General features: G+C 38.7%; 2 protein-coding genes across 2 annotated transcripts in view; both read right to left on the bottom strand.

Moving 5' to 3' along the window:
• LOC127800466 (sugar transport protein MST4-like) lies at window positions 1–27,781 on the bottom strand. The gene is made up of 5 exons (XM_052335084.1): window positions 27,462–27,781; window positions 26,230–26,558; window positions 5,427–5,551; window positions 1,120–1,411; window positions 1–1,001 (listed from the first exon to the last, which is right to left on the bottom strand). The coding sequence occupies exons 1-5, from the start codon at window positions 27,595–27,597 to the stop codon at window positions 297–299; spliced, it is 1,587 nt and encodes a 528-aa protein (XP_052191044.1). The 5' UTR covers window positions 27,598–27,781; the 3' UTR covers window positions 1–296.
• The window catches only part of LOC127800467 (sugar transport protein 13-like), a 92,335-nt gene continuing 64,462 nt past the window's right edge, over window positions 1–27,873 (bottom strand). Inside the window, exon 6 of the mRNA XM_052335085.1 lies at window positions 1–260. The gene's annotated coding sequence lies outside the window, so the exon portion shown is untranslated. The remainder of the gene's footprint in view (window positions 261–27,873) is intronic.

Genomic DNA, 27,873 nt, shown 5'->3' with positions numbered 1-27,873 from the left:
TTGGAAATTAACAGAAATCCATTGATATTTTAATCAAACTGTAATGCAGGTTGCAGTCTTGCAGACCCCTCATTCAGCCAAAGATTAAGGGGGGATGCAACTGCAATTCAATCAGGAAGAGGCGAAACAAAACTCTTAACCAATTCTTCTATCAGACGACTGTATATATATGTACAGAGATATAAGTGGTAATTAACGTAAAACCGTGGTGTATCAATTGATTTATTTAATCTAACTTTCACTAATTCACTTGATTCCAGGTTTAGCCGAAAAAGATGGATCCTCATCATCAGTTTCTACAACTGGGAAGCGGGATCAAACCCATTGGTGTGACCAATTTTATTGCCATCCATATTCCCGCCAGCCTCTCCCTCATCGTCCATGAACCTCTTCCACAGCCAATGCTGCTTCCACACTCTCTCCGTCATCTCCTCTATCGGCACGTTCTTCGTCTCCGGCAACAGAAACAGCACGAAGATCGACATGATCACCACCCACCCGGCGAAGATCAGGAAGATGCCATACTCGAAGTGGCACAGCATTGAGAAGAAGGCCTGAGCCATCACAAACGTGAAGAGCAGGTTCACGCAGACCGCGACGCTCTGCCCCGCCGACCGGGTTTCCAGAGGGAAGGTCTCGCTCGGGATCAGCCATCCCAGAGGCCCCCAGGACCAGGCAAAGGACGACACGAATGTGCACACCATGATCACCACCACGATGGCGTGGCCTTCGTGGAGGCTGGTGGAGTGGTCCTTGACCTTGATGCCCAGAATTACGGCGATCACCGTTTGGGAGAGGAACATCTGGACGCCGGCTTCCAGCAGGAGAACCCGGCGGCCCAGTTTGTCGACGGAGTAGATGGAGACCACGGTGGAGATCACGTTCACTGCGCCGGTTATGACCGCTGAGTAGAGGGAGGCATCGTCCTTGAATCCCAGTGTGCTGAAGAGCACTGGGGCGTAGAACATGATTGCATTGATGCCAGTGAATTGCTGGAAGATCTTTAGTAGAAAAACCATTGTTAATTGCATCGCAAGTCCTTTTAAGTAAAATTTACAACAACAAACAATAAATTAATTAAATAAGATCGTACTATATGGGCCGGCTATATGAATTTACCTGTAAGAAGACGGCAATGATGAGCTGAGGGCGGTTCCTCCTCTTGAGGAGGCTGCGGAAGGGGTGCTTGACTTGTTTGGCAATGCGGCTGGCCTCGAGAAGCTCCTGGAACTCAGGTTCAACGTTGTAAATGCCTCGGATCCTCCTGAGAACAGACTTGCCTTCTTCCAGGCGGCCGCGCTCGATCAGGCTGTTGGGGGTGTCCACCACGAAGAGGGCCCCAAGGGTTAGGAGGCCGGCCGGGACACCAGCCAACCCTAGTGACAGCCTCCAGCCCCATCCTGCTTCGATCCTGCAAGGAAATTAAACACGTTGATCAGTACAAATTTTACACTATCAAAGCCTAAAACCCCCACTCAGCAAAAAGCAAAGAAGTCTAAAATCCCTGCCGACTAGTTTAGCCTGTAAAAACTAATTAGTAGTTTTAAGTCACCTTATAATTGCTTGACCAAAAAAAGTCACCTTATAATTGCTTGACCAAAAACCATTTTTTATATAATGATACCTTTGCCACCAAACGGTGAGTGCAATTTTGTGCACCCCATTTAAATGTGGATAACTAAAATGGGAGAGAGAGGGGCAAATAGGATTGCGCGTGGCCAATGTAAGTTGACCCATTTCTTCTCGTCTCATTCTCTCTCACACAACACACACTCTCTCTCTCTCTCTCTCTCCATCTTCGGCCAGTGTTGTACATGAGATTTTGGAACCTTGAGTTAAAATGTAAAAATGGGCCATCGAATAATATTTAAATTTTATTTTTTATAATAAAATATAAAAAAATAAACAAATATTTATTTAGATACAGGGGCAAAATAATGATTTACAAATATTCATATAGACACAAGAGAAAAAAATAAACAAATACTCATTTATGCACAGAGGAGAGAGAGAGTTCATTATGCAAATTTTGGATTGGGGGGAGTGATTTATATAAGGGTAAAATCATCATTTAGACACATGGACAAAATAGTCATTTTCTCTCAATTTTATGAGCTCCCCTAAATTAACATAATTTGTGGGCCCTGAACTATGGGCTCTTGAATTGCACTATAGGTATGAGCCTGCCTTCGGCAAGACCTCTTCCACAAGTGAATAGGAGGTGTAATGACGGGGATGGTGGCAGTTAGCGCTGGTTCAATATAGGATAAGGGCTTGCTACGGTAGCCACGAACTTGAGGCAGAGAGGGAGAGGTTGAGGTTGCTGATGTCTTCCTCTTCAACTTGAACGCACATAGTTTCCGGAATACAACTATCTATAGGGTATGTTTGGCTAAAGCTAAATTAATTTTTTTGTTTTGTTATATATATGTATATTATATTATGTTAAATAATTAAAATAATATATATAATAAATTTAAGATTATTAAATTTAATGTTATTATTATAATAATTTTATATTAAATGCTATATTTTTAAAATTATAAATATATTTATTAATATATTTATAAACGAGTTATTCATAAATTTTTAATCGAACATGTTCAGGAGATTATAATTGAATATGTTCACAAACTTTAACAAGTTGAGTTTTACTGAGTTCAAACTCGACTCTTTAACAAATTAAGATTCAATGTTAGCTTCAAACTCAACCCGTTTATCTTAAAGAACAAAATCAAATGATGTGTCGTTGAGCTGAACATCGAGCTACTTGTGAACAATTCAACTCATTTATAACCCTAGCGAAGAGAGAAAGGGGACAAATTTGGAGCTTTCATATTCTATTATCAAAATTGGATTAGTCATTAATTATAGGTTTCCTAATTAACTCCATGAACTAATTTTTGTTAATAACTTTAAAATCAGCTACTTTTAGTGCTACTTGAACCGACGGGATGATAGGCTTGATGATCGAATCAGACTTCATCACCATCTAGATGAAGCTTGATGGGGCTTCATGCAACTAGATGGTGCAATGGAGGTTAATGCAAGGCAATGATAGGATGTAGCGGCGATTGCGCTAGGTGTTGTAGCGGGGTGACGACAGAATGCAGCGGTGATGGCGCGAGGTGCTGCAATGGGGCAATGAGAGGATGCAGCGATGATCGACGAGGCGAAGGGGATGAGGTGAGGAGGAGTTTGCTGGAGACGACTATGGTAAAGGAGAGAGAAGGCAGCAAAGGGAAAGGGTGGTGAATCTACAAATTGGATGGGAGCATTTTTGTCATTTGATGCCTTTGGTCATCTTCTTGATAACTCAACTGTTTGTAAAAATAACATTTTTCATTTAAAATTATTAACTGAAGCAAATCAAATAGGAGTAGATACTTGAAACTAATTAGGCAATATTAATGAATTAAAGCAATTAAATTTATATATTTTAGCTGAAGAACTTGGGGTCGTAGCCATTGTTGAAGGTGGCAAGAATGTAGTAGGTGACGATGTGGCCGATGAAGCCCCAGACGAGGAGGTCGACAATGTTGAATCCTATGGGATTGTTGGACTTGAGTAGGCTTGGGTACTCTTTGGCCTTGTTGTCGCCAGCCATGAAGTGGGTCATGCTGTTCTGCTCGGTAGCCCTTGGTTCGCCAGTTCTCCCTCTAGAAGTTGAAGAACATGAACCTCCCTAGGAACAGGGACAACCCCATGCTCAAGCTTATCACCAGCAACGAGTCTAACTTCGTTTTTGTGTCGTCGCCCTAGCTCCGCCACTTATTGGCGGCCGTGAGTTTAACGAATGAAGGTATTGAGGGGAAGAAGCAGGAGTCGGTTGGCTTGTTAAGGGGTCTGAGACCTTGGAAGGTGGGTGCGGAGAACAAGACAAAGGCCATGGAAGAAGAATGAAGCTTTGGAAGAAGAAATAAGATGAAGAAGAGATAGTGGATGGGAACTATCAAGAAGAGGTTATATGTTTGTTTGGTATTTGTGAAGCAAAGTCTGGAGAGATAAAGAGAGTCGCTGCTAGTGGAGGGGACGTGGAGGTGGAGGGCCGTTCTCCGATGACGGTAGGAGGCATGACACACCAGAGGTGGAGAAACACTGCTTGTGGTGGAAGGGTCGTTGGAGGTGGAGCGAGAGTGAGAAGAGAGAGTGTGTGTCGTGTGAGAGAGAGTAAGAAGAGAAGAAATGGGTCAACTTACATTAGGCCGCACGCAATTCCATTTGCCTTTCTCTCTCTCTCTCTCACTCACTCTCCCCCTATTTAATTTAATGGTGGGTAAAGTTACCCACCGTCAAATAGGGTGCATAAAATTGCACTCTCAAGTGGTAGCCCTGACAAGAACACTTTATTTTTGGTATACTGACCAAAACAATTTGCAAGGAAAACAGTCTCAAAACATTGTGGATCGACCACTTTCACATGGGTTTTTAGGCGCCCTTCTATTTTTGGGATTACTGCCCTTGCACGGTTCTCTACTGCTCGTGCCCTTAATTTCGGCATAGGAAATGAATCGCAGGTGGAGTCTTTACCTCACTGCACAGGACAAGGAATCGAACGCACAATCTATTGGTGCGAATCCCAGCTATCGTGACCCAACCACTTGCATTCTTCTGGTTGGACTAGTTGGTCAACCAACAATGATACTTGAATTGATTTAAGAGCAGTGTTACTTTGCCCAATTGCAAATTTTTCAAAAGGACTAGAATACCCTCGCCCCAATTAAAATTTTTTCAAAAGCTGCCACTGCCTTGCCTGCTACTCTTTCACCTCTCTATGGTCGCCAATGCAACCACCGACTGCTGCTGCCTTCTCCTTTCTACCTCATCGTCGTTGCATCATCGTATCAGCGGTTGGAGAGGCGACAAGGCAAAGGCAGCGGCGATTAGTGGTTGCATCAGCGATCATGGAGAGAGAAGAGAGCAGTGGGTAAGGCAGTGGCAACTTTTGAAAATTTGCAATTAAGACAAGGGTATTTTAGTTTTTTTGACACCCTTCGATAAGTCCCTCAATAGCTTTGTCAAACAAAGTTGATTAATTCTTGATTTAATCAGTAGAAATGTTAAATTTATAGGAAAAAAAATGCTCATTCTATCTTTACTTTAACAAATTATATTGCGATTAGTTATTTTGGCCAATCAAATTGTATAAAATTATATTGCGATTAGTATCATAATTTATATCCATCATCCATCAGCATACATTTGTTAATCTACTTTGATGTAAAATTTCAATGGGTGGACCTGGATTCCTGGAATTTTGAGGCATTGAAGTTCAATCCTCGCGTCTATCCCCCAAAGACAAGTCAAGAAGACCCAAAATTTGGACAAAACTTTGTTGGTTTCCTCTCATTTTATAATGTAGAGTGTTTAGAATAGATATATATAAAATGAGAGGGGATGAGAGGTTAGCGAAAAGGATAGCTTACTTTGAAGTGCCGTAATTGACCAGATTGGCGAAGAGGATACCAATGGTCACGTTGAGTTGGAACTGTATGTTAAGTCCCCCACGTATTCTTGCAGGTGCTATCTCTGAGAGGAACAACGGAATTGCCTGAAAAAGATTGAAGCAAATTTATAACTTTTGAGGGTGTTTGGCTTACACTTTTTTAAGAGGCTTTTTCAAGTTTTTTTTTATTTAAAATTGTGTAAATTTTTAAAATTAACTAACATTTAAGTCAATAATGTGTTTGGATTAATGTGTTTTAAGCATAGAGGTTGCACCATAGTTTTTCAGCAAGGTATTTTTTGACATTGTGCTGTGAAAATCTTAGGGTGGCATGTGTTGTACATTTTATGGTGGGGGTACGGTGATTTGGTGATTGAGATCATGGTGATTATCGGTACTAGATAGTCATGGTCATTGTCGAAGAATGGGCAAATATTTTTAAGAATTCTTGCTAAGGTGGTGGTTTGTTAGAATTTTTAGTGAGAAATCCTAATTAGTCTTGAAGATTATTTTCTATTCCTAATATTGATTTCTTATTTAGTGTGTAATCCTATTTATTGGTCAGTTGTTAATTGTTATTAGGTAAGAAAACCTTAAGCTTGGTGAACAAAGAAACTAGTCTATAAATAGGATACTTGGTTTGTTATTCAAAGTGTAAAAATCACTTGTGAGAGCTAGGAATTTGGGGATTTCTTCCCCAAATTCCTGTGATTTTTTCCTTTTAGGTTTTTCTACCTAAGAATCTTTTGTGTTTGAGTGTGATTGGATCTTTTATTTTCTATCTAATGTTTTCTTTTCCATCACATTGATCATTAACCCCAAAATTAGGGCAAAGGCGAACACTTCATGGAAGGAAGCTGAATGGAAATTGGGATTTTAAGGACCTTTCCAGACACCATCCAAAAAGTGTGGCGAAGACCCATTACTTTAAGCTTTTTTTCCTTTGTTCTGTTCCCAAAGGGTCTAATTCACATGTTTTGAACTTCTTAATACCCGTCTCTCTATCACTCTCTCTAATCACTTTCGAACGTCATCTAATATTGTTATTTGTAACGTGAAGATTTGGTGTGTAATATGGAAGTTGTCTTATATAAATACCATTTGTGTTGTAAATGGATAAAAAAAAGGGGGGGGCATAAGGTATAAATATGCCCTCCAACTCTTCACTTATAGCGATTTCCCCTCCCCCCCAAGTTGAAAGTGAACTTATCATGCCCTTGAACTTTTAATTTTTCTACAATCACATACCTCATCTCTCAAATAAGTGCGCGTGAGATTAGGGGTGGATCCAAGAAGCAGGTGGGCAGTGGGTTGCATGGGGTGGGAAGAGGGCGAAGAGTTGGAAATGGTGGGTTGGAAATGGTAGATTCAAGGAACATGTGGGAACTGGGCTTAAGCTACCCCTTGGATCTACCCATGAGTAAGATACAAGCATACTCTTAGTGGGTTGTGGGCGAGGAAAGAGAGAAGAAACAAAGGTTATTGACCAAGAAGGGAGGAGGAAACAAAGGTTACTGACCAGGAAGGGAGGAGGAAACAAAGGTTATCGACTAGGAAGTGAGGAGGAAACAAAGGTTGGTGGTGAGAGATGAGGGAGGAAACATAGATTGAAGGTGTGAAGATAATAACCGACTGACAGAGCTTCCTCGCACCAACAATCAATAGAGGTTCCTCCTCACTCAATGGGTCAGTAGGCCAAGACGAAAACGGTGATTGATGGATCGATCGACCAAGAAGTGGGTCGATCGGCTAAGGTGAGAAAGGTAATGGGTCCCCGGCGTGAGGAAGCTCCATCGGTAATGTTGTTGCCAAAATACAACAATTAAAATTTATGATGTGGGGTCCACTCGAGCTTGGTGTCGGGTGAAGTTAGGTTGCCGTAAGAGATGTCGCCTCAAGGGAAATTGCCGCTAGAATGCTCGCCGCAAGGATTTGCCACAAGCTCTCGCCACAAGCCTTCGCCACGAGCTCTTGTCACAAGCTTTTTTCACAAGGCTTCGCCACAAGGTTTTGCCACTAGCTTTGCCAAAAGCTTCGTCACAAGCTTCGCCATAAGGTTTTGCCACTAGTTTTGCCACAAGATTCGCCATAAGGTTTCGCCATTAGCTTTGCCACAAGCTTCGCCACGAGTTTTTCCACAAGGTTCGCCACAAGGTTTTACCACTAGCTTGGCCTCTAGGTTCGCCACAATACTTGGTATTCGCCACTAGGTTTGTCGCAAGACTTTACCTTCGCCGCTAAGTTCGCCACAAGACTTTTCCTTCGTCGTTAGGCTCACCGCAAGACTTTAACCTTCGCCGCTAGGCTTGCCGCAAGGATTCGACCCTGTTAATGCTGAGAAAATGGGTTAGAAGGCTCGCGGGAATCTTCCCCGCGAAGACCCTCCGATGCCAAAGTCAGTCCCGAATCCCAATGACTATTCACGAAAATAGTAAAAGTGCATTCAAAGTGTCTAGAGTTTACCGAAGTTGGAAGTCCCCATTAATGTCCTGTAGCTGGGTATTTATAGGGCATGATTCTCAAGGGTGGCTGGTGTCGACACGTGGCGGTTGTTGAATGGGTTAAAACCAAGCCAAAAAAGTGGGCAAGGTTGCTACAACGCAGTCACGCAGCAGTGTGCCTTGCGGCCAACATTGCCGTGAGGCAGCTTCTCCTTGCGAGAAACAGCCGCGAGGCTGTTGTGCCTCGTGGCATGCAGTCGCGAGGCTGCACCTCGCGGCGTGCATCCGTGAGGCTGTTGTGCCTCGTGGCATGTAGCTGCAAGGCTGCGGTGTGCAGCTGCGAGCCGCGAGGCAGCCGTGCCTCGCGGCTGCAGGCTACCAGCTGGCGGCAATTGTTGCCGCCAGCTTCTTCACTTCTCTCATCATTTTTTTTTTATTTTTTATCCCCTCTTTTTTCCATGGCACCACAATTGCCCCCTACTTTTCTGTTTTGTCTTTAGACGAAATTGAAGAGTAAAAATATTAGTCAAGGAGTCGGGTTTAGCACCTTAACTCAACCAAGTGCTTCAGAATGCCCAAAAGATCTTATTTCGACCAGGGGTTGGAGTACCAAATTATCTCTAGGCAACCATGCCCTTGATAGATAGACTCCACTACGGGATTATTACCGGGTGTCCGAGCTTATCGGGAGGTCTAGGCACCGGATCAGCTAAGGAGTCGGGTCTAGCTCGGGAGCATAGCATCGGACTCAGTCAATGGATCCCGACGAGCCTCCGGGCATAGTTTCCGGAGCATCCGGTGATCCTATGATGGATCATGACGCTCTGGCTATTATATTCTCCATGTCCGTCTTTCGGGGTTAGCTTATTTAAGGGAATCTGGGTTTAGCCAGTGGTCCAGCACGGGATTCCTACCAGACATCCGAGTTTTTCGGGAGACCTAGGCACCAGATCAACCAAGGAGTCGGGTCTAGCCAAAAAGGCATAGCACTAAACTCAAACAAGGGATCCAGGTGAGTCTTCAGACATAGGCATCAGATGTTCTGGTAATCCCGGGCCAACTCGTGGTCATAGTGATAAGGGTCAATATTTCCTATATCCTAATGAATTATATCCCTATTTTGGCTTTATATTTATGCTTAAAGTAAATAATTATTCGTATTACATATTATTTCAGGATGAAGCAAGGAAGTTGGCTTCTACAATTAATTAGGGGCATAATCGAAGACAATGGATTACCCATTTTTATTGCTCAAATTCAAAGGCCAATTATGGAGTTTAGAGGATGTTTCAAGTGCACTTGGCCCAACTATCAAATGGAATCCAACCAAAGGTCCAAGACCAACCAAAGGCTCAACAAAAGCTCAACTTGTAGAAGACTTTTCTTTGTTTTGTATTTTTTTTATAAGTGATTTACCACCTAAAGTCTTTGGTATTTTTTGTCTTTTACCTAAGGTGAATGTTTTGTGAGTGCCCATTAGATATAATTATATTTAGTTGAATAATTGTGTGATTTGTATTGCATCTTGTGGGCTATAAATAGCTCACTTGGGTGCATTTGTGAGGAATGTGGTTATTACTTAAATCAAAGTTTAGTTTTCTTCTTAAAGTTTCTCTTATAGAATTGCTCTTATTCTCTTTTGTTTTCTCTTGTAATCTTACTTTATTCTTTTTGTTCTTTTAAATTTTATTGTTACTTTATTATCCACCGCCTAAATGGCCGGTTAATTTCTGTAATTTTAATTCTTGTCTTTCAATTATCCACTGCCTAAATGACTTGTTAGTTTCTGCTATTTTAATTCTTGTCATTTAAATTCTGTTATTTAAATTACGCCATTTAAATTCTTGTCATTTAAATTACGCCATTTAAATTCTTGTTAATTAACTTTTAAATGGAAATGAGTAGTTAAATCTAATCTTGGGTTAAGGCAAGGACAGTGTCCAACGCCAATGATTCCCAAAGAAAGCTGCGCTTTAAATGAGTAACATTAATTTAAATTTCAGTATGAGTGTATTTTAATTATTAGAAAATCACTAGGTTCGGAATGGAGCGTAAGCCTAACTTAGAGCTTTCATGTCACGCATGGGAGTTACTAGAACTGGAAACACTATCATACCCAAACCCGGATGATTAATTTAGTTGTTTTGTATATTAATTGTAATTGGATTTATGGTAGTTGCTTAAAATGGAATCCCGCATATCATGTATGGGGATTACTTAAACTAGAACTATCATCATCTTTAATTGCATTTAGTAATAAACTCTCATATCAGAAATTAAATTAATGTTACTAACCTTATGTGCTAAAATTTGGGAATTAACGGGTTGGTGCTGAAATTGTCTTAACTCAAGTACTATCCAATTTTATATTCTCACATTAAGCATTTATTTCAACTTCTATCTTGCTTTATTTTTTAGTATCTGTTATCTAAAAATCATAAAAAAAAAATTGTTACCAATCCATCTAAATGTGTGTGCGTGTGTGACATTCTTTTTCTTTTACCATAAATAAATCTCTTAGTAGATGACCTGAATTCATCCAGAAAGTATAAATTTAAATTTGGACTACAACTGCACTTGTACACTGACGAGTATAAACCTCTCACCTAAATAAACAAAAAAAAAATTTATTGTGTTTTGTTTTGTGTTTTAATTGCAGGGTGAGAGTGCAGCAAAATTTTGGCGCCGTTGCTGGGGAGATTGAGGCAAAAAAAAAAAAAATTATAAATTAAAAAAATAAAATTATAAATTAAAAAAATAAAAAATATATTTAGATAACTATTAATTACTAAACAGTGCAAGAGACTACGGTCAGGTATGATTATTGAAACATTAATTGATTTATTAACATCATTATCTGTCATTGAATTGTCATTTTCATATTCTTCATGTCTCAATATTTTAGCATTTATGTGTCTTCTAATGCATTTGGCCATTCCGATCCCAGTGATAAGAGGTTTTCTTTTAACCAGAGTCAGGGGGAGAATTCTTATCTGTCAGGCTACCACCCAGATCTTTACACTGATTACCCTAGTTCATATGACAATTGGAATTATCCTTGGAATGATGACTCTTTGTTCCAATCTCATGAACCTTTCTCTCCAGTATCTCACCAATTCAAGTTAGAACAAGGGGTTAGATCTGATACTTATCAACCTCAGGATGAAAATTTTTTAGAGGACACCCTTCAGGAGTTTATGCAAGGTCAAATGAGTTTTAATGCACAAGTGGCCGAATTTCAAAAACAAACCACTAGGACCATATGTGACATTTTAGAACAATTGATTGAGCTTACACAGACCTCGAGCGTGAGTGAGCCTGGCGAGTTTCCGAACCAACCTAATCAAAATTCCAAAGGGGGGAAATTGTCATTCAATGCACGCATAGGTCAAGAGTTGGTCCAATTTATATCCATCCCTAGGAATGATGAGTCAATTGAGAGACTTGATGAACCTATGATGGTACAAGCAATCATAGAAGAAAAATTGGACTAAAATGATGTGAGAAAAGAAGAAACCTAGGAGGAAGAAAAGAATAAAATCCGAGAGCCAAAATGTGAAGATGTCATAAGTTTATTCACATTTAAGCCTAAATTTCTATCTTTTAGGCTAGTCGATATTATTGAGGATCAAATTAAACCAAACATGTGTGAGGTGTTTGTGCAAATTAATGTGCCGTACTCTGATGTAATAAAACCAACACCTCCGGATGATATATTTTCAAAATATGTATGTGCATTCATGAGAAAAATCAATTTACATAATTTTGAAAATAACTTTAAAATTGGTGTAACGAATGGGAGTTATTATATGAGTATGTGTGCAACCACTCATTTGATCCTTAACTGGAAAAAAAGAAAAAAAAACTCTAAAAAAAATAAAATAAAAATATATAATAAAATATTTTTTTTAAAAAAATAAATAAATATATATATATATAAGAAGTATATATATATACATATAAGTTGTTCCTTTTCTGCATTACTTAAATAGTGTTTCTTTGTGTGCAGTTTAAATAAAATTTTTACATACGAGTTCATGCACTAAAGACTGTCAGGTATGCCTATCTTCTATCCTTTTATTACTGATTGAGGACAATGCACAATTCAAGTTGGTGGTAAGGTGTACTTAAGAATTGATTTATTGGTGTTTGAAATTGATACATTGTGCAAATAATTTTATTTGACTCGATAATATTGTCTCGTGTGGTATATATATAATTTTATTAGGCTTCTAAAAAAAAAAAACCCTAAAAAAATATATATAATAAAAAAACAAAAAAAAATTGAATTGAGAGAGACAGAATTAACATTGGTGGTAGCCATTTTTCTCGGGCAGTGCAATCATACTGTCCTATAAAGGAAGAGGCACACTGCCAAATGTTAAAAAATGAGGCACCGAGCGTTGAAAAAAGAGACACGCCTGACCCTACAATTATGGCGTGCCTCGAGCCGAATGTAGAATAGTGATACACATTGCTCTATAAGAGACTCCATATTTGAATGAGGTAAGCCACACTTCTGCAAGCAAGCTCAGTCTCCTTTCCTTCGTGTTGTTCTCCGATCAGGTACTCTCGTTCATTTTGCAAGATTCATAGTTTTTAGTTTTATTTTATTATAGTTGTGTTTTAATAAAAAAAAAAATGGATCTTCAACTCTCAAAAATTTGCAAGTACTATTCATCTCTCCCAATGAATGATTTAAAAAAAATTTATGCCTCTAGGTGTGAAAGACTTAGAATGTTGATGTATAATAACATCCCTGAAGATATTCGCTGGTTGATTGAAGCAAAAGTTCGATTACTAGGCAAAACGTCACCTAGTTTTAAGCATTTTTCAGGTTTGGGAAAGAGTAGTTTTGCGAAGAAACGAAGAGCAAAAAGAGTAAATGGTTGTCACAAATGTGCTCGTTGGACCTGTAACACACAATGCAAATCTGTGGGGTTTACGTCCGTAAATCGAGAAGATAAAATTAGTTTCATAAAGGATGGGCTGAGTAAGGAGTCTTTGGATGATATCCGATTGACTCTTGAGACGCATCCGTGTGGAATAGTGCAAAGAGAACTTCTTGCTTTATAGACCCAGTTCATAAGTGACCACCAACGCTATAGTCTTGGGAATTTGACTAAAAACGACCATGTTTGCCAATTTTTAAGAAAATTGGATGGGAAGCTTATCCCCACTTCATAGAAGGTGTTTAAACCGTTTCTGGACGTAAAACCAGAGGAAGATGTGAGCCACAATCACAACTATTTGTACATATGCATAATTTTTATTTGTGTTTATTTCTTGTTGAATTTTTGTATACCTACTTTTGATCACCAAATCTCTTTTCAGGGCATACATAAAGAACAAATATAAATGGAAGGTCAGTTAGTTCGTCGAATCAACACCATATGTGTACTATGTGGCTCTCAACTCGGGAGCGACAGTAGTTACGCACTTGCAGCAAGCGAACTAGGCCTAAAATTGGGAGAAAGAAAAATTAATTTGATATACGGAAGGGGAAGTCGTGGATTGAATGGTTGTGTTTCACAAGCTGCACATCTTGGAAAAACATATGTGGTAGGTGTAATGCCAATCCCTTTCTCTGAACCACGTATTTTCGGGATTACACGTGGTCAACTTATAGAAACGATTTCTATGTCCGAGTGCATGGCTTGTAAGATTTATCAGTCAGACGCCTTCATCGCTTTACCAGGAGGTTTTGGTACACTTGAAGAAATCTTCTGTATAATCTCCTGGGCTAAGAGCAATCTCCATACCAAACACATTGGACTTTTAAATGTTAACCATTTTTTTGATGGGTTGCTCTCTTTTCTTGATCAGGCTGTGGAACAAAAGTTCATTTCTTTTTCAATAAGAAAGATTCTCATTTCTGCATCTACCATTGAGGAGCTACTAGAAAAATTATACGCTTATGTTCCACAGCACGATCCTTATGAGCCTCGGATAGATTGGTCTAAGGTAATCAGAAACAAGCGCCAAAAAGGTTTGATTAATTTAGATTTATCTCTGTAAGGCAAGTCTATGATAAGATGGCTGAGTAAGGAGTACTTTTTGTACTCTTGAGACGCATCTCCTATGACTTGTACGAAATTTCTTTTCTTGTGTTCCTAAAAAAAACTGTGGAATGTTGTTAGACGAGTCTATGATAAAATGGCTGAGTAAGGAGTACTTTTTGTACTCTTGAGACTCATTTTGTTTATCTTATGACTTGCATGAAATTTTTATTTTAGTGTGAAAATATAAAAAATATACATATATGGTATGCTCATTTGTTTGTTTGAGTTTTAGCAGTTCACAGTAAATCTATGGACTTGTGAAGTTACAGATTTTCCTAACAACCCTAATTTATTACTGCAATTCAAGTTGGGGGGTGTAAGGTCTAGTTATAAATTATCTGATTCATATTTAACTGTGAGTTTGCTATTGCTAGCTTGCAGTCTTGTGTGAATTGATTATCCTTATCTGCTCTTATAAAAATAAATAAATAAATAAATAAATATGTTTTAAATAACGCTATTCCTAAAGCTTTGGAGTTATGCACTAATAGCTGGTTAAGTTTGCAATACGAAACATGAATGCATTGATTTCTTATTTGAAAACCTATATGCATTGGAACAAGTAATTTGCATTCATCGGGTATTAAAAATTAAAAAAAAAAATGGTTATCGGTCATAAAGTCAAAGGTGATAGTAATTAGCTGATTAGTACACTGTATGATCCCTCAACAGAAGTGGAGACTATTTTCCAAGTGAGTGTTTGAGTCTAATAACCGTTAATTCTGAGTGAAATAACACTTACTCTAAATATACTTTATTGTTTATCTCATCTTTTCAATGGCTTCAAAACATTAATTCACCTTGAATGTCTAGTATGATAGCGGATGAATTTGACTGGTTTCAAATTTCGAATTAGATGACTGAGTAACATTGTTTTGTAGAAGCATGATAGGGGGATCAATTTCTTTTATTTTGGGCATATTAACCTTTTTCTTTCTTTATATTAACCTCCATTGCTAGCCTATGTGAGCCATTTGTAGTACAATTTCTTTCGTTACTATCGTTTAACCCATAACCATATGAATTTTGTCTAACCTGGTGTGATTTTGGGAATTAGTCTGTCTAGCTATTTTCATGTTAAAAAAAAGTGAAAAAAAAAGAAAAAAGAAAAAATTCTCTTAGCTATTCAGCACAATTGTTTCAAAACAAATGTTAAAAAAAATAAATAAATAAATCCCACCACACCATTTGCATACTCTATCATTTTCTTTGACAACCTGTATTAACCTCATAACCCCATTATAATCCGGTCTAATCCCTTTTGATGCTATAAATTATGTGATCTCAGAATTTGAGTTCAGAATAGGGAATTATGTTTAAATTAAGAAGTTATTCATCTAGGGCATTATTCCAGTCATGAAGCTATGTCAATTTCCCCATTCTTTCATGAAAATACGTTCCTTGTATTTGGGATGACACCGAGTTTTGAACTTGTTTTACATTTACTCTTATAACGGTGCACCCCCTTGTGTGTACACCTGAGGAATCGTTTTATTGGAGGAAAAATCCACATTAAGGTTTAAAATCAAAACTTCGAGGGAGTAAATCTGTGTATTGGTCATCCTGATTGCCATTCCTGAGATTGTATGACCTTTAACCAGAAATCTGATTTTGAATATTCGACTGTATGCCAAACTACTCTACGCATTTTGGTTTCGAATTTGAAATTTTTATATTCATGCAAGTATTGCGATTAGATCATGGCTGGTGTATAATCTAATTGCTAAGGGACTAGCAATATTCAAGTTGGGGGGTGTGATAAGGGTCAATATTTCCTATATCCTAATCAATTATATCCCTATTTTGGCTTTATATTTATGCTTAAAGTAAATAATTATTCGTATTACATATTATTTCAGGATGAAGCAAGGAAGTTGGCTTCTACAATTAATTAGGGGCATAATTGAAGACATTGGATTACTCATTTTTATTGCTCAAATTCAAAGGTCAATTATGGAGTCTGGAGGATGTTTCAAGTGCACTTGGCCCAACTATCAAATGGAATCCAACCAAAGGCCCAAGACCAACCAAATGCCCAACAAAAGCCCAACTTGTAGAAAACTTTTCTTTGTTTTGTATTTTTTTATAAGTGATTTACCACCTAAAGTCTTTTGTATTTTTATGAGTAGTTCACCACCTAAAATCTTTGGTATTTTTTGTCTTTTACCTAATTTTCTTTCATTAGTTAAGTGAATGTTTTGTGAGTACCCATGTAACATCCTGTTCGAGTGATAGGAAGATCCGGAACAACTTACCCTGATGGGCCTACGCGAACTTTCCAGGGGAGTCACCCATCCCTGGATTACCCCAGGTCAAGCACGCTTAACTTGGGAGTTCTTTGCCAACATCCAGCCCAAAAGGTATCCAGCTGGTGTTGTTTCCTTTCTTACACTATCCTCAATATATACTAACTTCTCTGGGCTCTCGGGGTATTACATTCTCCCTCCCTTAAGCACATGACGTCCTCGTCATGCGACCTTACAACTGGTCCCAGAGCTCCCCCCGTTGCATGGCCGATGTGGGATTTGCCTAAGGTGCCTACACGCACCCCCCATAGGGGCCTACACACACACCCCTCAAGACTCAGCCTCTTCGCTGAGGTTTACCCCACCACTGCGCTCAGAGGCTCGGGGGTCGGCTCTGATACCACCTGTAACATCCCGTTCGAGTGATAGGAAGATCCGGAACAACTTACCCTGATGGGCCTACTCGAACTTCCCAGGAGGGTCACCCATCCCTGGATTACCCCAGGTCAAGCATGCTTAACTTGGAAGTTCTTTGCCAACATTCAGCCCAAAAGGTATCCAGCTGGTGTTGTTTTCTTTCTTACACTATCCTCAATATATACTAACTTCTCTGGGCTCTCGGGGTATTACAGCCCATTAGATATAATTATGTTTAGTTGAATAATTGTGTGGTTTGTATTGCATCTTGTGGACTATAAATAGCTCACTTTGGTGCATTTGGGAGGAAGGTGGTTATTATTTGAATCAAAGTTTAGTTTTATTCTTAAAATTTCTCTTAGAGAATTACTCTTATTCTCTCTCTTATTTTCTTTTGTAATCTTACTTCATTCCTTTCTTCTTTTAAATTTTTATGTCATTTATTGTTACTTTATTATCCACCGCATAAATGGCCGGTTAATTTCTGCCTTTAAATTTCTATAATTTTAATTCTTGTCTTTTAATTATCCACCGCCTAAATGGCCAGTTAGTTTTTGCTATTTTAATTCTTGTCATTTAAATTCTATTATTTAAATTATGCCATTTAAATTCTTGTTAATTAACTTTTAAGTGGAAATGAGTAGCTAAATCTAATCTTAGGTTAAGACAAGAACAGTATCCAACGCCAATGATTCCCAAAGAAAGCTGCGCTTTAAATGAGTAACATTAATTTAAATTTCAGTATGAATATGTTTTAATTATTAGAAAATCACTAGGTTCGGATTATAGCGTAAGCCTAACTTAGAGCTTTCATGTCACGCATGGGAGTTACTAGAACTGGAAACGCTATCATACCCAAACCTGGATGATTAATTTAGTTGTTTTGTATATTAATTGTAATTGGATTTATGGTAGTTGCTTAAAATAGAATCCCGCATATCATGTATGGGGATTGATTAAACTAGAACTATCATCATCTCTAATTGCATTTAGTAACAAACTCTCATATTTGAAATTAAATTAATGTTACTAACCTTATATGCTAAAATTTGGGAATTAACGGGTTGGTGTTGAAATTGTCTTAACTCAAGTGCTATCCAATTTTATATTCTCACATTAAGTATTTATTTCAACTTTTATCTTGCTTTATTTTCTAGTATCTGTTATCTAAAAATCATAAAAAAAAATCTTGTTACCAATCCATCTAAATGTGTGTGCGTGTGTGGCATTCTTTTTCTTTTTCCATAAATAAATCTCTTAGTGGACGATCTAGACTCATCCAGAAAGTATAAATTTAAATTTGGACTACAACTGCATTCGTACACTGACGAGTATAAACCTCTCACCTAAATAAACAAAAATAAATAAATAAAATTTTTATTGTGTTTTGTTTTGTATTTTAATTGCAGGGTGAGAGTGCAGCCACATAGGCACCAGATTGCAACTGGGCTCATGTAGATTTTACATGGTTCGGCTTATAGTTTTTCCTACTCCACGGGAATACATGAGATATATTCTTTTATTTATCAAGGGATGTTATTACAATGGAAAATTAAAGACAATTTCGGCCTCTGACCGGGTCGAGTAACGCTTCTGATGACAGGCTTGACTCTACGTCTCGTGCTTCGTCCCTTCCCCTTGGGCTAAAGCTGAGAAGTACCTCTCGAGGTGCACGGTGTTCCAAGCTTTTCCTATCACCTCGCTTTATGGTGTTGGTAGTGTGCACCTGTTGGGGTCTATCATTTTCTGGACTTTGTACGGTCTTTCGCACTTCAGGCTGGGTTTCCTTTCCCCTTCTATTACCTTCCCATGCGTCCAAAATTTCCATTTGGGTGACAAACTGTTTTGCTCAGTCGAACAACTCAGTCACAGAATTTGGCTCGGAGAAAGTTAAGGATCTTCTAAGCGGAGCGGGGCGTATGTAGTTCCGTTTAGTAGGGTTGACACCGCTAACCCGACTGCGAGATCCCTTACTTCCTGCGCCGTGGCTCTGAATCGCTCGATGTATTGCTTCAGGGATTTATTCGGCTTCTGCTGTAAGCTCATTAGATATATTGCACTCTTCTTCTTCGGGAGATAGACGAAGAACGTATTTCAGAATTCTTTCTTCAACTATTCGAATGATCGTATATGTCTTGCTGGTAATTCGATGAACCATTGTTGAGCTTGTCCTGTCAGGGAGAGTGGGAAAGCCCTGCACCTCGTGACCTCATTCCATCCATGTAGCACAGCTACTGCGATAAAATATTGTAAATGCTTCTCGGGGTTTTCCCTTCCCGAGTATATCGAAAGGTGCAGCAGTTCGAACCCTAGTTGCACTGGTCGCCTTTGGAGTTCCTCAGATAGAGGGAACCCTTTCGAGGGAGTTACCTTTGGTATCATCATTACCTGCTTTTGTTCTAGCACCTCTTCTATGAGGCGTTTAATGCTAGACACGTTGAGTATTTCCTGCTTCCTTTCATTTTGGCAAAGAGATGGGTCGTAAGGCACTCCTGAGTAGGTGTCTTCTGCTGTCTCTCTATACGTGGGAGTTTTTCTCGCCCTTCTACTATTTTTCCTTCTCGAGTCCATTACTTTCGAGACTTGATTATTCAGCCCTGGAGTTCTGATTCTTGTCCCCTGCCGAGGGGTTCTGGAAGGGTTGTCTTGGGATCTCCGATGTTCTATCCTTGTATCGATTTGTCCCATGTGAAGAATGTGAATGTCCGGCCTTAGTTTACGTAACAAAGTAGTGACTTCCTGTAGTCTTCTCATAGTCTCCTCATTGTTCACCCTGAGTTCATTATTCTGTTGTTTCAGCTCCTCAAAGTTCTTCCGCAATAGTTCATAATCTGAGAGTAAGATTGTGGGTGGAGCTATTCTTAAAGTTCCCACGAGATTTCTATTTGGAATTGAAGACTGTCCAGATGAGTGTTGTTCCTGGTTAGCGGGCGCTGCATGTGGGACTTGTTCCCCTCGCCCTGTCACGTATCTCCTCAATCCAACTACGTGTGCTTATTCTTGCATCGAATGTTCCATGCCCCTCAGTCCAGTGGTATGGTTGCATTTGAGCACAGGAAAATTCTCAGAACGCACTTCGTTGCTAAGGTGATCTACCGAAAATCCTAGTACTGTAGAGTACACTGGGTAGGGGCCTTTCGTGGCTCCTGCCCTGGTATGAGCGCTCCTTCGGGTGGGGTCAGGCGGGCTCGCCCAACCGGCTGATCTTATCCCTCTCAGCATCTTGTGCTAAGATTGGCTTTTTGTTACGTTTCCCACAGACGGCGCCAAATTGTTGTTGCCAAAATACAACAATTAAAATTTGTGATGTGGGGTCTACTTGAGTTTGGTGTCGGGTGAAGTTAGGTTGTCGTAAGACATGTCGCCTCAAGGGAAATTGCCGCTAGGATGCTCACCGCAAGGATTCGCCACTAGCTCTCTCCACAAGCCTTCGCCACTAGCTCCTGCCACAAGCTCTCACCCCAAGCCTTCGCCACTAACTCTGACCACAAGCTCTCGCCACAAGCTCTCGCCACTAGCTTTTGCCACAAGGTTTTGCCAGTAGCTTTGCCACAAGATTCGACACGAGTTTCGCTACAAGCCTCGCCACAAGACTTGGCCTTCACCGTTAGGTTCACCGTAAGACTTTACCTTCGCCGCTAGGTTCGCCACAAGACTTTTACTTCGCCACTAGGCTCACCGCAAGACTTTACCTTCGTTGCTAGGCTCGCCGCAAAGATTCGACCCTGTTAATGCTGAGAAAATGGGTTAGAAGGCTCGCGGGAATCTTCCCCGCGAAGACCCTCCGATGCCAAAGTCAGTCCCGAATCCCAATGACTATTCACGAAAATAGTAAAAGTACATTCAAAGTGTCTAGAGTTTATCGAAGTTGGAAGTCCCCATTAATGTCCTGTAGGTGGGTATTTATAGGGCACGATTCTCAAGGGTGGTTGGTGTCGACACGTGGCGGTTGCTGAATGGGTCAAAGCCAAGCCAAAAAAATGGGGGAGGTTGCTACAACGCAGCCGCGTGGCAGTGTGCCTTGCGGCCAACACTGCCATGAGGCAGCTTCTCCTCGCGACATGCAGCCGCGAGGCTACTGTGCCTCGCGGTATGTAGCTACAAGGCTGCGGCTGCAGGCTGCCAGCTGGCGGTAATTGTTGATGCCAGCTGCTTCACTTTTCTCAACACTTTTTATTTTTATTTTTTATCCCCTCTTTTTTCCATGGCACTAAAGGTAAATCATCGTCCTCCCACATCTAACCACTTTTTCCTCCCTATCTCTCATCAACAATCTATGTTTCCTCCCCATCCCACGCTAGCAACCCACCTCCCTATCAGCACGTGCAACACTTGGGAAATTCTTAAAATTATAAATGTAATTCTACATAAGGTGTATGTAATACCCAAGAATTTTCAATGGGCTCAAGAGTAATTTATCTTAGGGGTAAAAATGCAATTTGCAGATAAATTGAGCTTATAGGGTAATTTCGATTCAATAATGAGTGATTGAATCGACTACAAGGAGTGCCCTGGAGCTGAGATGTCTAAAGAAATCAATATGGTATTAATGAGTATTTTGAGGCATGATTTATGGCATTGAAATAAATTGAATCAAAAACGATTTTTAGTATAGCTAAAATACAGTTGCGATTTAGGTTAAGAAATCGAATAATCGTAGGGAACTTCTAAGAAGTCAAATGTACCTTGGGGACGTTCATATTTGGTATGTAGAGCAACCTTTTAGCGGTTTCAAGAAGAAACAAAAGGGTTTACGAACAAAATGAAGATTCGGGCCTAAGTGCAGTTTCCCAAAAATGCTAGAAGGAGGTCAAAATGATGTTTTTTTGAAATTTTTTGGAATGAGATGGAAGTTTTAGAACTTGGGAGTCTCAATGAAAATTGTGGAAAGTTCAGGGGCTTGGTGAAAATGGGTCAAAGCATAAGAGACAAAATTAGAGGGGGCAAAAATGCAAAATCCAAAAAATATTGGTAATGGGAAATCGACCAGTAGTTTTTTCGATCGCCAACTACTGATTTTGGCCACGGGGAACCCATAAGGGTTGGTCGGAGATGCCTTAGGGTTAAGGATTAGCTAACAACAGCCATGAGGGTGGCCAGATTTTGATAAAAAAAATCGATAAAAAATCTAGTCGTTTTGTCGAAGCTCTGCAAGTGGCAATTTTGGTCAGATTTTGATGCTTTTAGGTTGATCTAAGTCAGGTAGAAGCTTTAAGGGCTTTGGGTTGGTTGCGAACAAGCATTTGGAGGCTTGAAATCGCCTATAAATAGAGGTATTGGAAGATGTTGAAATGAAAAAAAAAAAATTAAACTCTCAAATCTGAGAGCTCGGGAATAAATAGAGGGCAACGAATAATGGTCTTTTGTTCCCCAAGTCTAGATGATCATACTTGTAAAATTTGAGAAATTTCCATTGAGAGATGAAAGAGATATGGAGCTTCAACAAAAAATTGAGCTTCACCGAAAAATCAAGTTGAGCAATCAAACAATGGCTCCAATAGACTGATTTGAAGCTATAATCCTGTAAAGGATGAAAAGAAGAGTCGTAGGTTCAAACGGGAGGCAAAACGAAGCTCAGATGAAGGAGATATGGCTGAAAAACCAGGCGGAACGCGAGCTGCCGACGTGATGGAGGAAGAAGACAACTAGCGCATGTAGTGCACACGCCAACTGGACCCCATGAGTGAGGGCACATGGAGCAACTTGTAGGGGCGTGTTAGAGCGCGTTTGGGCTTAGAAAAATATGAAACAAATTTCTAAATTCATGAAAAATCAAGATCTAGAGGGTTGTGCAAAAAGTTTTGCGTGCAAATGAAGCTTCGAGGTAAGTTCGAAATTTTCTTTTAAAGTTCTTAGAATATAATGAATTTTTGTGAAAAAATATTGGAGAAAGTAGTTAAAGAGGTATTTATTTGGAATTTTAGAAAGAAAAATTGGAGAAAAATAGAGAAAAAATAAAGAAATTGAGGTATTGAGATATTTTGTGAATAAATATGTCTTATAGGTTTGTTGTGCTCGAGATTAAGTGATTTGTTCAATTTTTGAGATTTGGCACAAAAATCGAGACGATGCACATTTTTTGAGGTGTTCTGAACTTAGTGCAAAAGGTAAGTGGTTCAACCCAAAACCAATATTATGCAAATGATTCTATCATATTGACATGCTATGTTAAGTTACGAATCATATATAGTGCATTTACATGTAATGATGATGAATTATGCATATGTTCACGATGATATTATTGATCATGTTATGCATAGGGGTTTGGGATTAAGGACTAGTGCCGCTACTCTGTCAAAGGTGCACCCATACACCTCAGCCTGGTAAGGAGACTGTTAAAATGGAGAGTAACAGTTGAGTGCGGTCGACTCAAACGAAAGGAATGATGTTATGTTGCATTGCATACACGCATGAGATATGAATTATGTACCCTTATTTAGATGATTCATCATCTAACTTGGGCTTTTCTCCTAAAATATTCAAACATTTCAGATGGAGATTGTAGTAGAAACAATGATGAATGAGGCATGATATGACACTTAGTAAAGTGCAAAATGTAATGATTGAATGTTATGTAGCCCATATGTTTAAGTTCTGCTACATCGAATTCTGAACGTTTTGAGGAATGATGATGAATCTTATTTATGGTTATTGGTAAAGTTAGGGTTTGAGACACGTGATGACGTGGCCGATGAATTCTACGTGTAGATTCGATGTTCTATTTTTCTTCTTGAAGATTTGGTTATGTTATGTTATATTTCAAGTCATGTTAAAAAACTTATGTTCTGTTGATGAATAGTCTTGTACTATGGGATATGTTTGAAGCGATCATGTATTATTAATATGGTTCAATGTATGCTTAGATTCGATTCATGCTTCCACTATTGGTGAATACTTAGCCTAGCGTTTATGATGTATGATGATTCTCATGCTAGGTAGGTTAATGGAAAGTTTGGGAATTAATATGATGTTGAGATTATTCTTAAGGGAAAAAAATATATCCCAAATTTCTTAAAGTTATAACATGCCCGAGAAAGTGGGGTGCTACAGTGTAAGTGAAATTTTTGGAAGATTGGGTCTATAGGGTACACTATCACAGTCTTGAGTGACTAAATCGATTGCAGGGAGTGCCCCAGACCCTGGATGTCAAAGAAAAATGATATAATATTGATAAGCATTTCGAGACACAATTTTAGGTGTTGAAAGAAATTGGATCAGGAAAGGTTTTCGGTACAACTAATTTCAAACCTGGAAAACTGAATAATCATAAAAGATGTAATACCCGAGATTTTTATATTCAAATATTTGAGGAAATAAGACATTTTAAATGATTATGAAATTCTAAAAATAAAAGTTCAGTTTCTAAGCTAGGAAAAAATCGTAAATATTAAAGTTCGGATAAAAGTATAATTCACCTAAGACCTTGAGGTATTAGTGTAATAAATCATTTCTCCAGGGGCATAAGTGCAATTAAAAAATGGCCCAAGGACCAAGTTAAAAGGGGTTTAAGTGCAATTACCCAAAAAGTTCAAGGTAAAATGTAATTTTTAAAACCTTTTTTTCTATGGGCATATAGGAGATTAAGGATAAAGTCTCATGATGATTTTAAAGATAAGATAAAGTCTCATGATGACTTTAGAGATAATGTTGAAGGCTTATGATGACTTTAAAGATAAGATGAAAGCTCGTGATGACTTTAGAGATAAAGATGAAGTCTCATGATGACTTTAAGGATAAGATTTGATTGGATAAAATTTGATAAGATTTTATTGAATATGATTTGATTTGAATTTGATTCGAATAAGAATGATTGTAGAAAATCTTAGAAGATTTGGAATGGTTAAATAAGATTTTAGAAGATTTGAAATGATTGGAATATTTTGGAAGATTTGGAAAAGATTTGAAATGATTAAGAAATATTGTAATATAATATGACTTGGTGGCCAAGTTTCAAATTCTATAAATAGGATGTTCATGGCCAAGGGTTTTCTTATTTAAAATTGTGATAAATTCGTGTTGGACGAGAGTGCTTTGGGTTTAGTGTATAGAGGGCTTTTAAAGCATACGCGAGGCATCACGCGCGTAGAGCAATTGGGCAACGTGTGAGGGCGTGTAAGGAGGTGGTTTGGTCAAAAAACTTGAAGAGTTGCACGAAAATCGAAATTGAGCACAAGATTTGAGGTGTTCTAAGTTTCGTTCAAGGTGAGTGTTCTTATTTAAAAACTTGATTTATTGTGAGTAGTTCTATCCTAAATACTTGTTTTAATTCTACCTAAACTTAATCTGATTACATGCAAAAAGGTTTTGTTGCATGTGAACAGTTGAACCTGTTATGGGTGTGTTCATGTAGGAGACTCGTCCCAAAATATTTTATGCATGTGCATTGAATTTTGTGCGATAAATTATGTATATAAAATGTTGTTTTATATGATGCATCAAGTTGTGATATGTGGCATTGGCATGTGTTTGTGTTGTTTATATGGGATGTTAGCCTAGGATGTTGTCCGGATAATGTAGCCGTAATTCCCTAAGGGTGTTACCAGAATAACATATAGGGGTATCCCGTGCTAGGTGTGCTTGCCGGGATGGCCGCCTAGGGTTATGTGTCGGGCTACGTGGATAGGGAAGTTACACTAGAGTGACTGGTTGTCCGTGTGAGATATGGGTTGGGAATGGGTAATGTTTTTAGTTTGCTTTTGGGTAGAAACGTAATCCCTGACGTGATTGTGGTGAGCCAGGTTCCTGCATTGATGTTGACCTTATTGGGTCGGGAGTGATAACGATTATTCTCAACATGTTAGGGAGATGCGTTGATATTGCCCCTCTTAACCTGGGATTGTGTTGTGACAATGTGTCGGTGGAATGATATTGCCTTTAGAGAGATTGCTTTTTCGCCAAGGTTGGGTTAAAAACTATGTTGGATTCTCTTGGATTGAGGCTTGTCGGATTATGTCAGTTTTGTTTCATGTCTTGCATACATTCATGAAAAATGTGTTTTGAACTCTCACTTAGATGATTCAGCATCTTATTTGGACTTTGTCTCTAGAATATTCAAACGTTCTAGATGAAGGCAACAACGCTAAGGGGAAAAGAATTGACGAGGATTGACGACGATTAGTAGATAGTTTATAGCATATCTTTTAATTATGATGTGTATTTTGATGATGTCATGTTAAATGATAAGTACGACTTTTCATGTTATGAATAAAATGAGTTCGGTTATGTACCATTTGAGATTACGATCTAGTTTTCGAATTTATAATGATTTATTTGTCTTACCTTATGATTCTTACTTCGATATGCTGAGAAGGTATAACGGAATTGTCGAAGAACTATTTATGTTAAGTTTATGTTGAAAAAAAATATATTTTTGAAATCTTACGTTATCTAACACCATGAGAAAAGTGGGGTGTTATAGTACGTTTATCTAATACGCACTTATTTGAGAGATAATGTGTGATTATAATAAAATTAAAAATTAATGGCATAATATCTTCATTTTAAGTTAGGAGGGCAAATGACTATACAAAAAGAGTTGAGGAGATATTTATACTTTATGCCCAAAAAAAAATCTCATTAAAAAATGAATACTAAAATAAGAGTGGTATGTAAAGAACCTGATTAGCGAATCCGACGCCACAGCCGAGCAAGATGCGTCCAATAATGAGCATGGCAAGGTCCTGAGCGGCAGCATTGAACACCACACCGACGAGGAAGAAGAAGCCGGCGATGAGCATAGTGAGCCGCCGGCCGAGCCTCCTGGTGGTGTAGGAGGCGAAGAAGGTTGCGATCAAACCGGCTAAGAACAGAGATGACGTGAACAGTTGCAGGCCTTGATTGTCATATTTGCAGTAGTTCCTGTCCAGATCCAGATGCTCCTTTTCGGTCTTTTTGTAAACCAGTGGGAAAAACTTTTTCAAGAAAGGTTCCATTGAGGTAACACCAGCTGTCTTGACACAAATTACAAACAAAAACCTATTACAAAAACATTACCAAAAATTCTACTTCCTACATTAATATTATCCAATTAAGTAGTGTTTGTTAAAACGAATAAGTTAACATTATATTATCATATAAATAAATTTATTTAAAAAGTTGAAAATAAGAAATTACATAATTTTTTTTAAATAAATTTTAAAAAAATAATAAAAAATACTTTTATTCAGAATTTTGGTTAACAAATATAATATTGTAAAAGAAAATTGATTAAGTAATCAATTAAATAAATTAATTAAAAAAGGAAAAGGAAACATATTATAGGGGCCGGGTTGTTTTTAATTGTCTGAAAGGAAAAATAATTATGCATAGTTAATTAGTTATTAACAAACACCAACTAAACAACAAGGACCCGGCTCCACACTCCTCCGAGAAAAAGAAAACAGCGAAAATGACCCCTCACATTTGGGACGAAGTTTTAAGTGACATTTTTGGTATTTTACACGCTGCTTGCAATCCATTGGCTGGTGGTTGCACTGTTTCAGAGACAGAGAGGACCGGCATCTCCGACTCCTACCCCTGTGATGTGGATCTTTTTAGTATGATTTCATTATTCTTATTTTCTAAAATATTTACAAAATAAATAAATATATATATATATGTATAACATTTACGTGTTCCTCCTCTTTTGACCTAAATCATAGTATGAAGTGTGAAGCAATCAATGATCAAGAAGAAGAGATGCAACAAGAGGCAAAGGTGATCGAATTACAGGCCGATCAATGCTCACGGGCATGAAATGGCGGAGAAAGAATTGAATGATCAAGAAGAAATTAAGACTAGTTGATCATAAACATATACAGATTAAATTAAACATTAATTTAAGACCTCAAGAATATGAATGAAGAGTAACCTGAAACGCCGATGTCGTAACCAAACATGAGGCCGCCCGTGGCGGCCATGAGGCAGGAGATAATGACGATGGGCGTGATCTTGGCCTCGAACTGCGTCCCTCCGGCAGCTGGAGCCGTTATTCCTCCACCCGCCATGGATATATATAACTAACCAGAGAGAAAGAGAGAGAGAGAGAGAGAGATGCTGGTGCTGTACTCTATTATGGATGTGAGGAAGAGAAAGACGAAGAAGGAGGTGATGAGTGATGAAAGGAGTTAATCTAGATTAGAGCGGAGTGCATGGAAGCTGAAGGCTAGAGAAGGGAACGCACGAGGCACGAAACAGATGGGGTGTGTGTGGAGCCGAGGGACCACCGTTGCCATTTTTGAACGTCTAAGCTAGTTGACGGTTCTATGTTCTTCCTTGACGGC

Source organism: Diospyros lotus, chromosome 4, assembly GCF_014633365.1.
Source record: "Diospyros lotus cultivar Yz01 chromosome 4, ASM1463336v1, whole genome shotgun sequence".
Classification (NCBI taxonomy): Eukaryota; Viridiplantae; Streptophyta; class Magnoliopsida; order Ericales; family Ebenaceae; genus Diospyros; species Diospyros lotus.
This window is presented reverse-complemented; position numbering and strand designations above follow the sequence as displayed.

Excerpts from the sequence above, each read along its gene's own strand:
- LOC127800466 (XM_052335084.1), bottom strand. The coding sequence starts at position 27,597 with ATGGCGGGTGGAGGAATAACGGCTCCAGCTGCCGGAGGGACGCAGTTC. Across the intron at positions 1,412-5,426 it reads GTCAATTACGGCACTTCAAA|GATCGAAGCAGGATGGGGCT; the intron begins GTAAGCTATCCT and ends ATTTCCTTGCAG. Across the intron at positions 1,002-1,119 it reads TCATTGCCGTCTTCTTACAG|ATCTTCCAGCAATTCACTGG; the intron begins GTAAATTCATAT and ends TTTCTACTAAAG.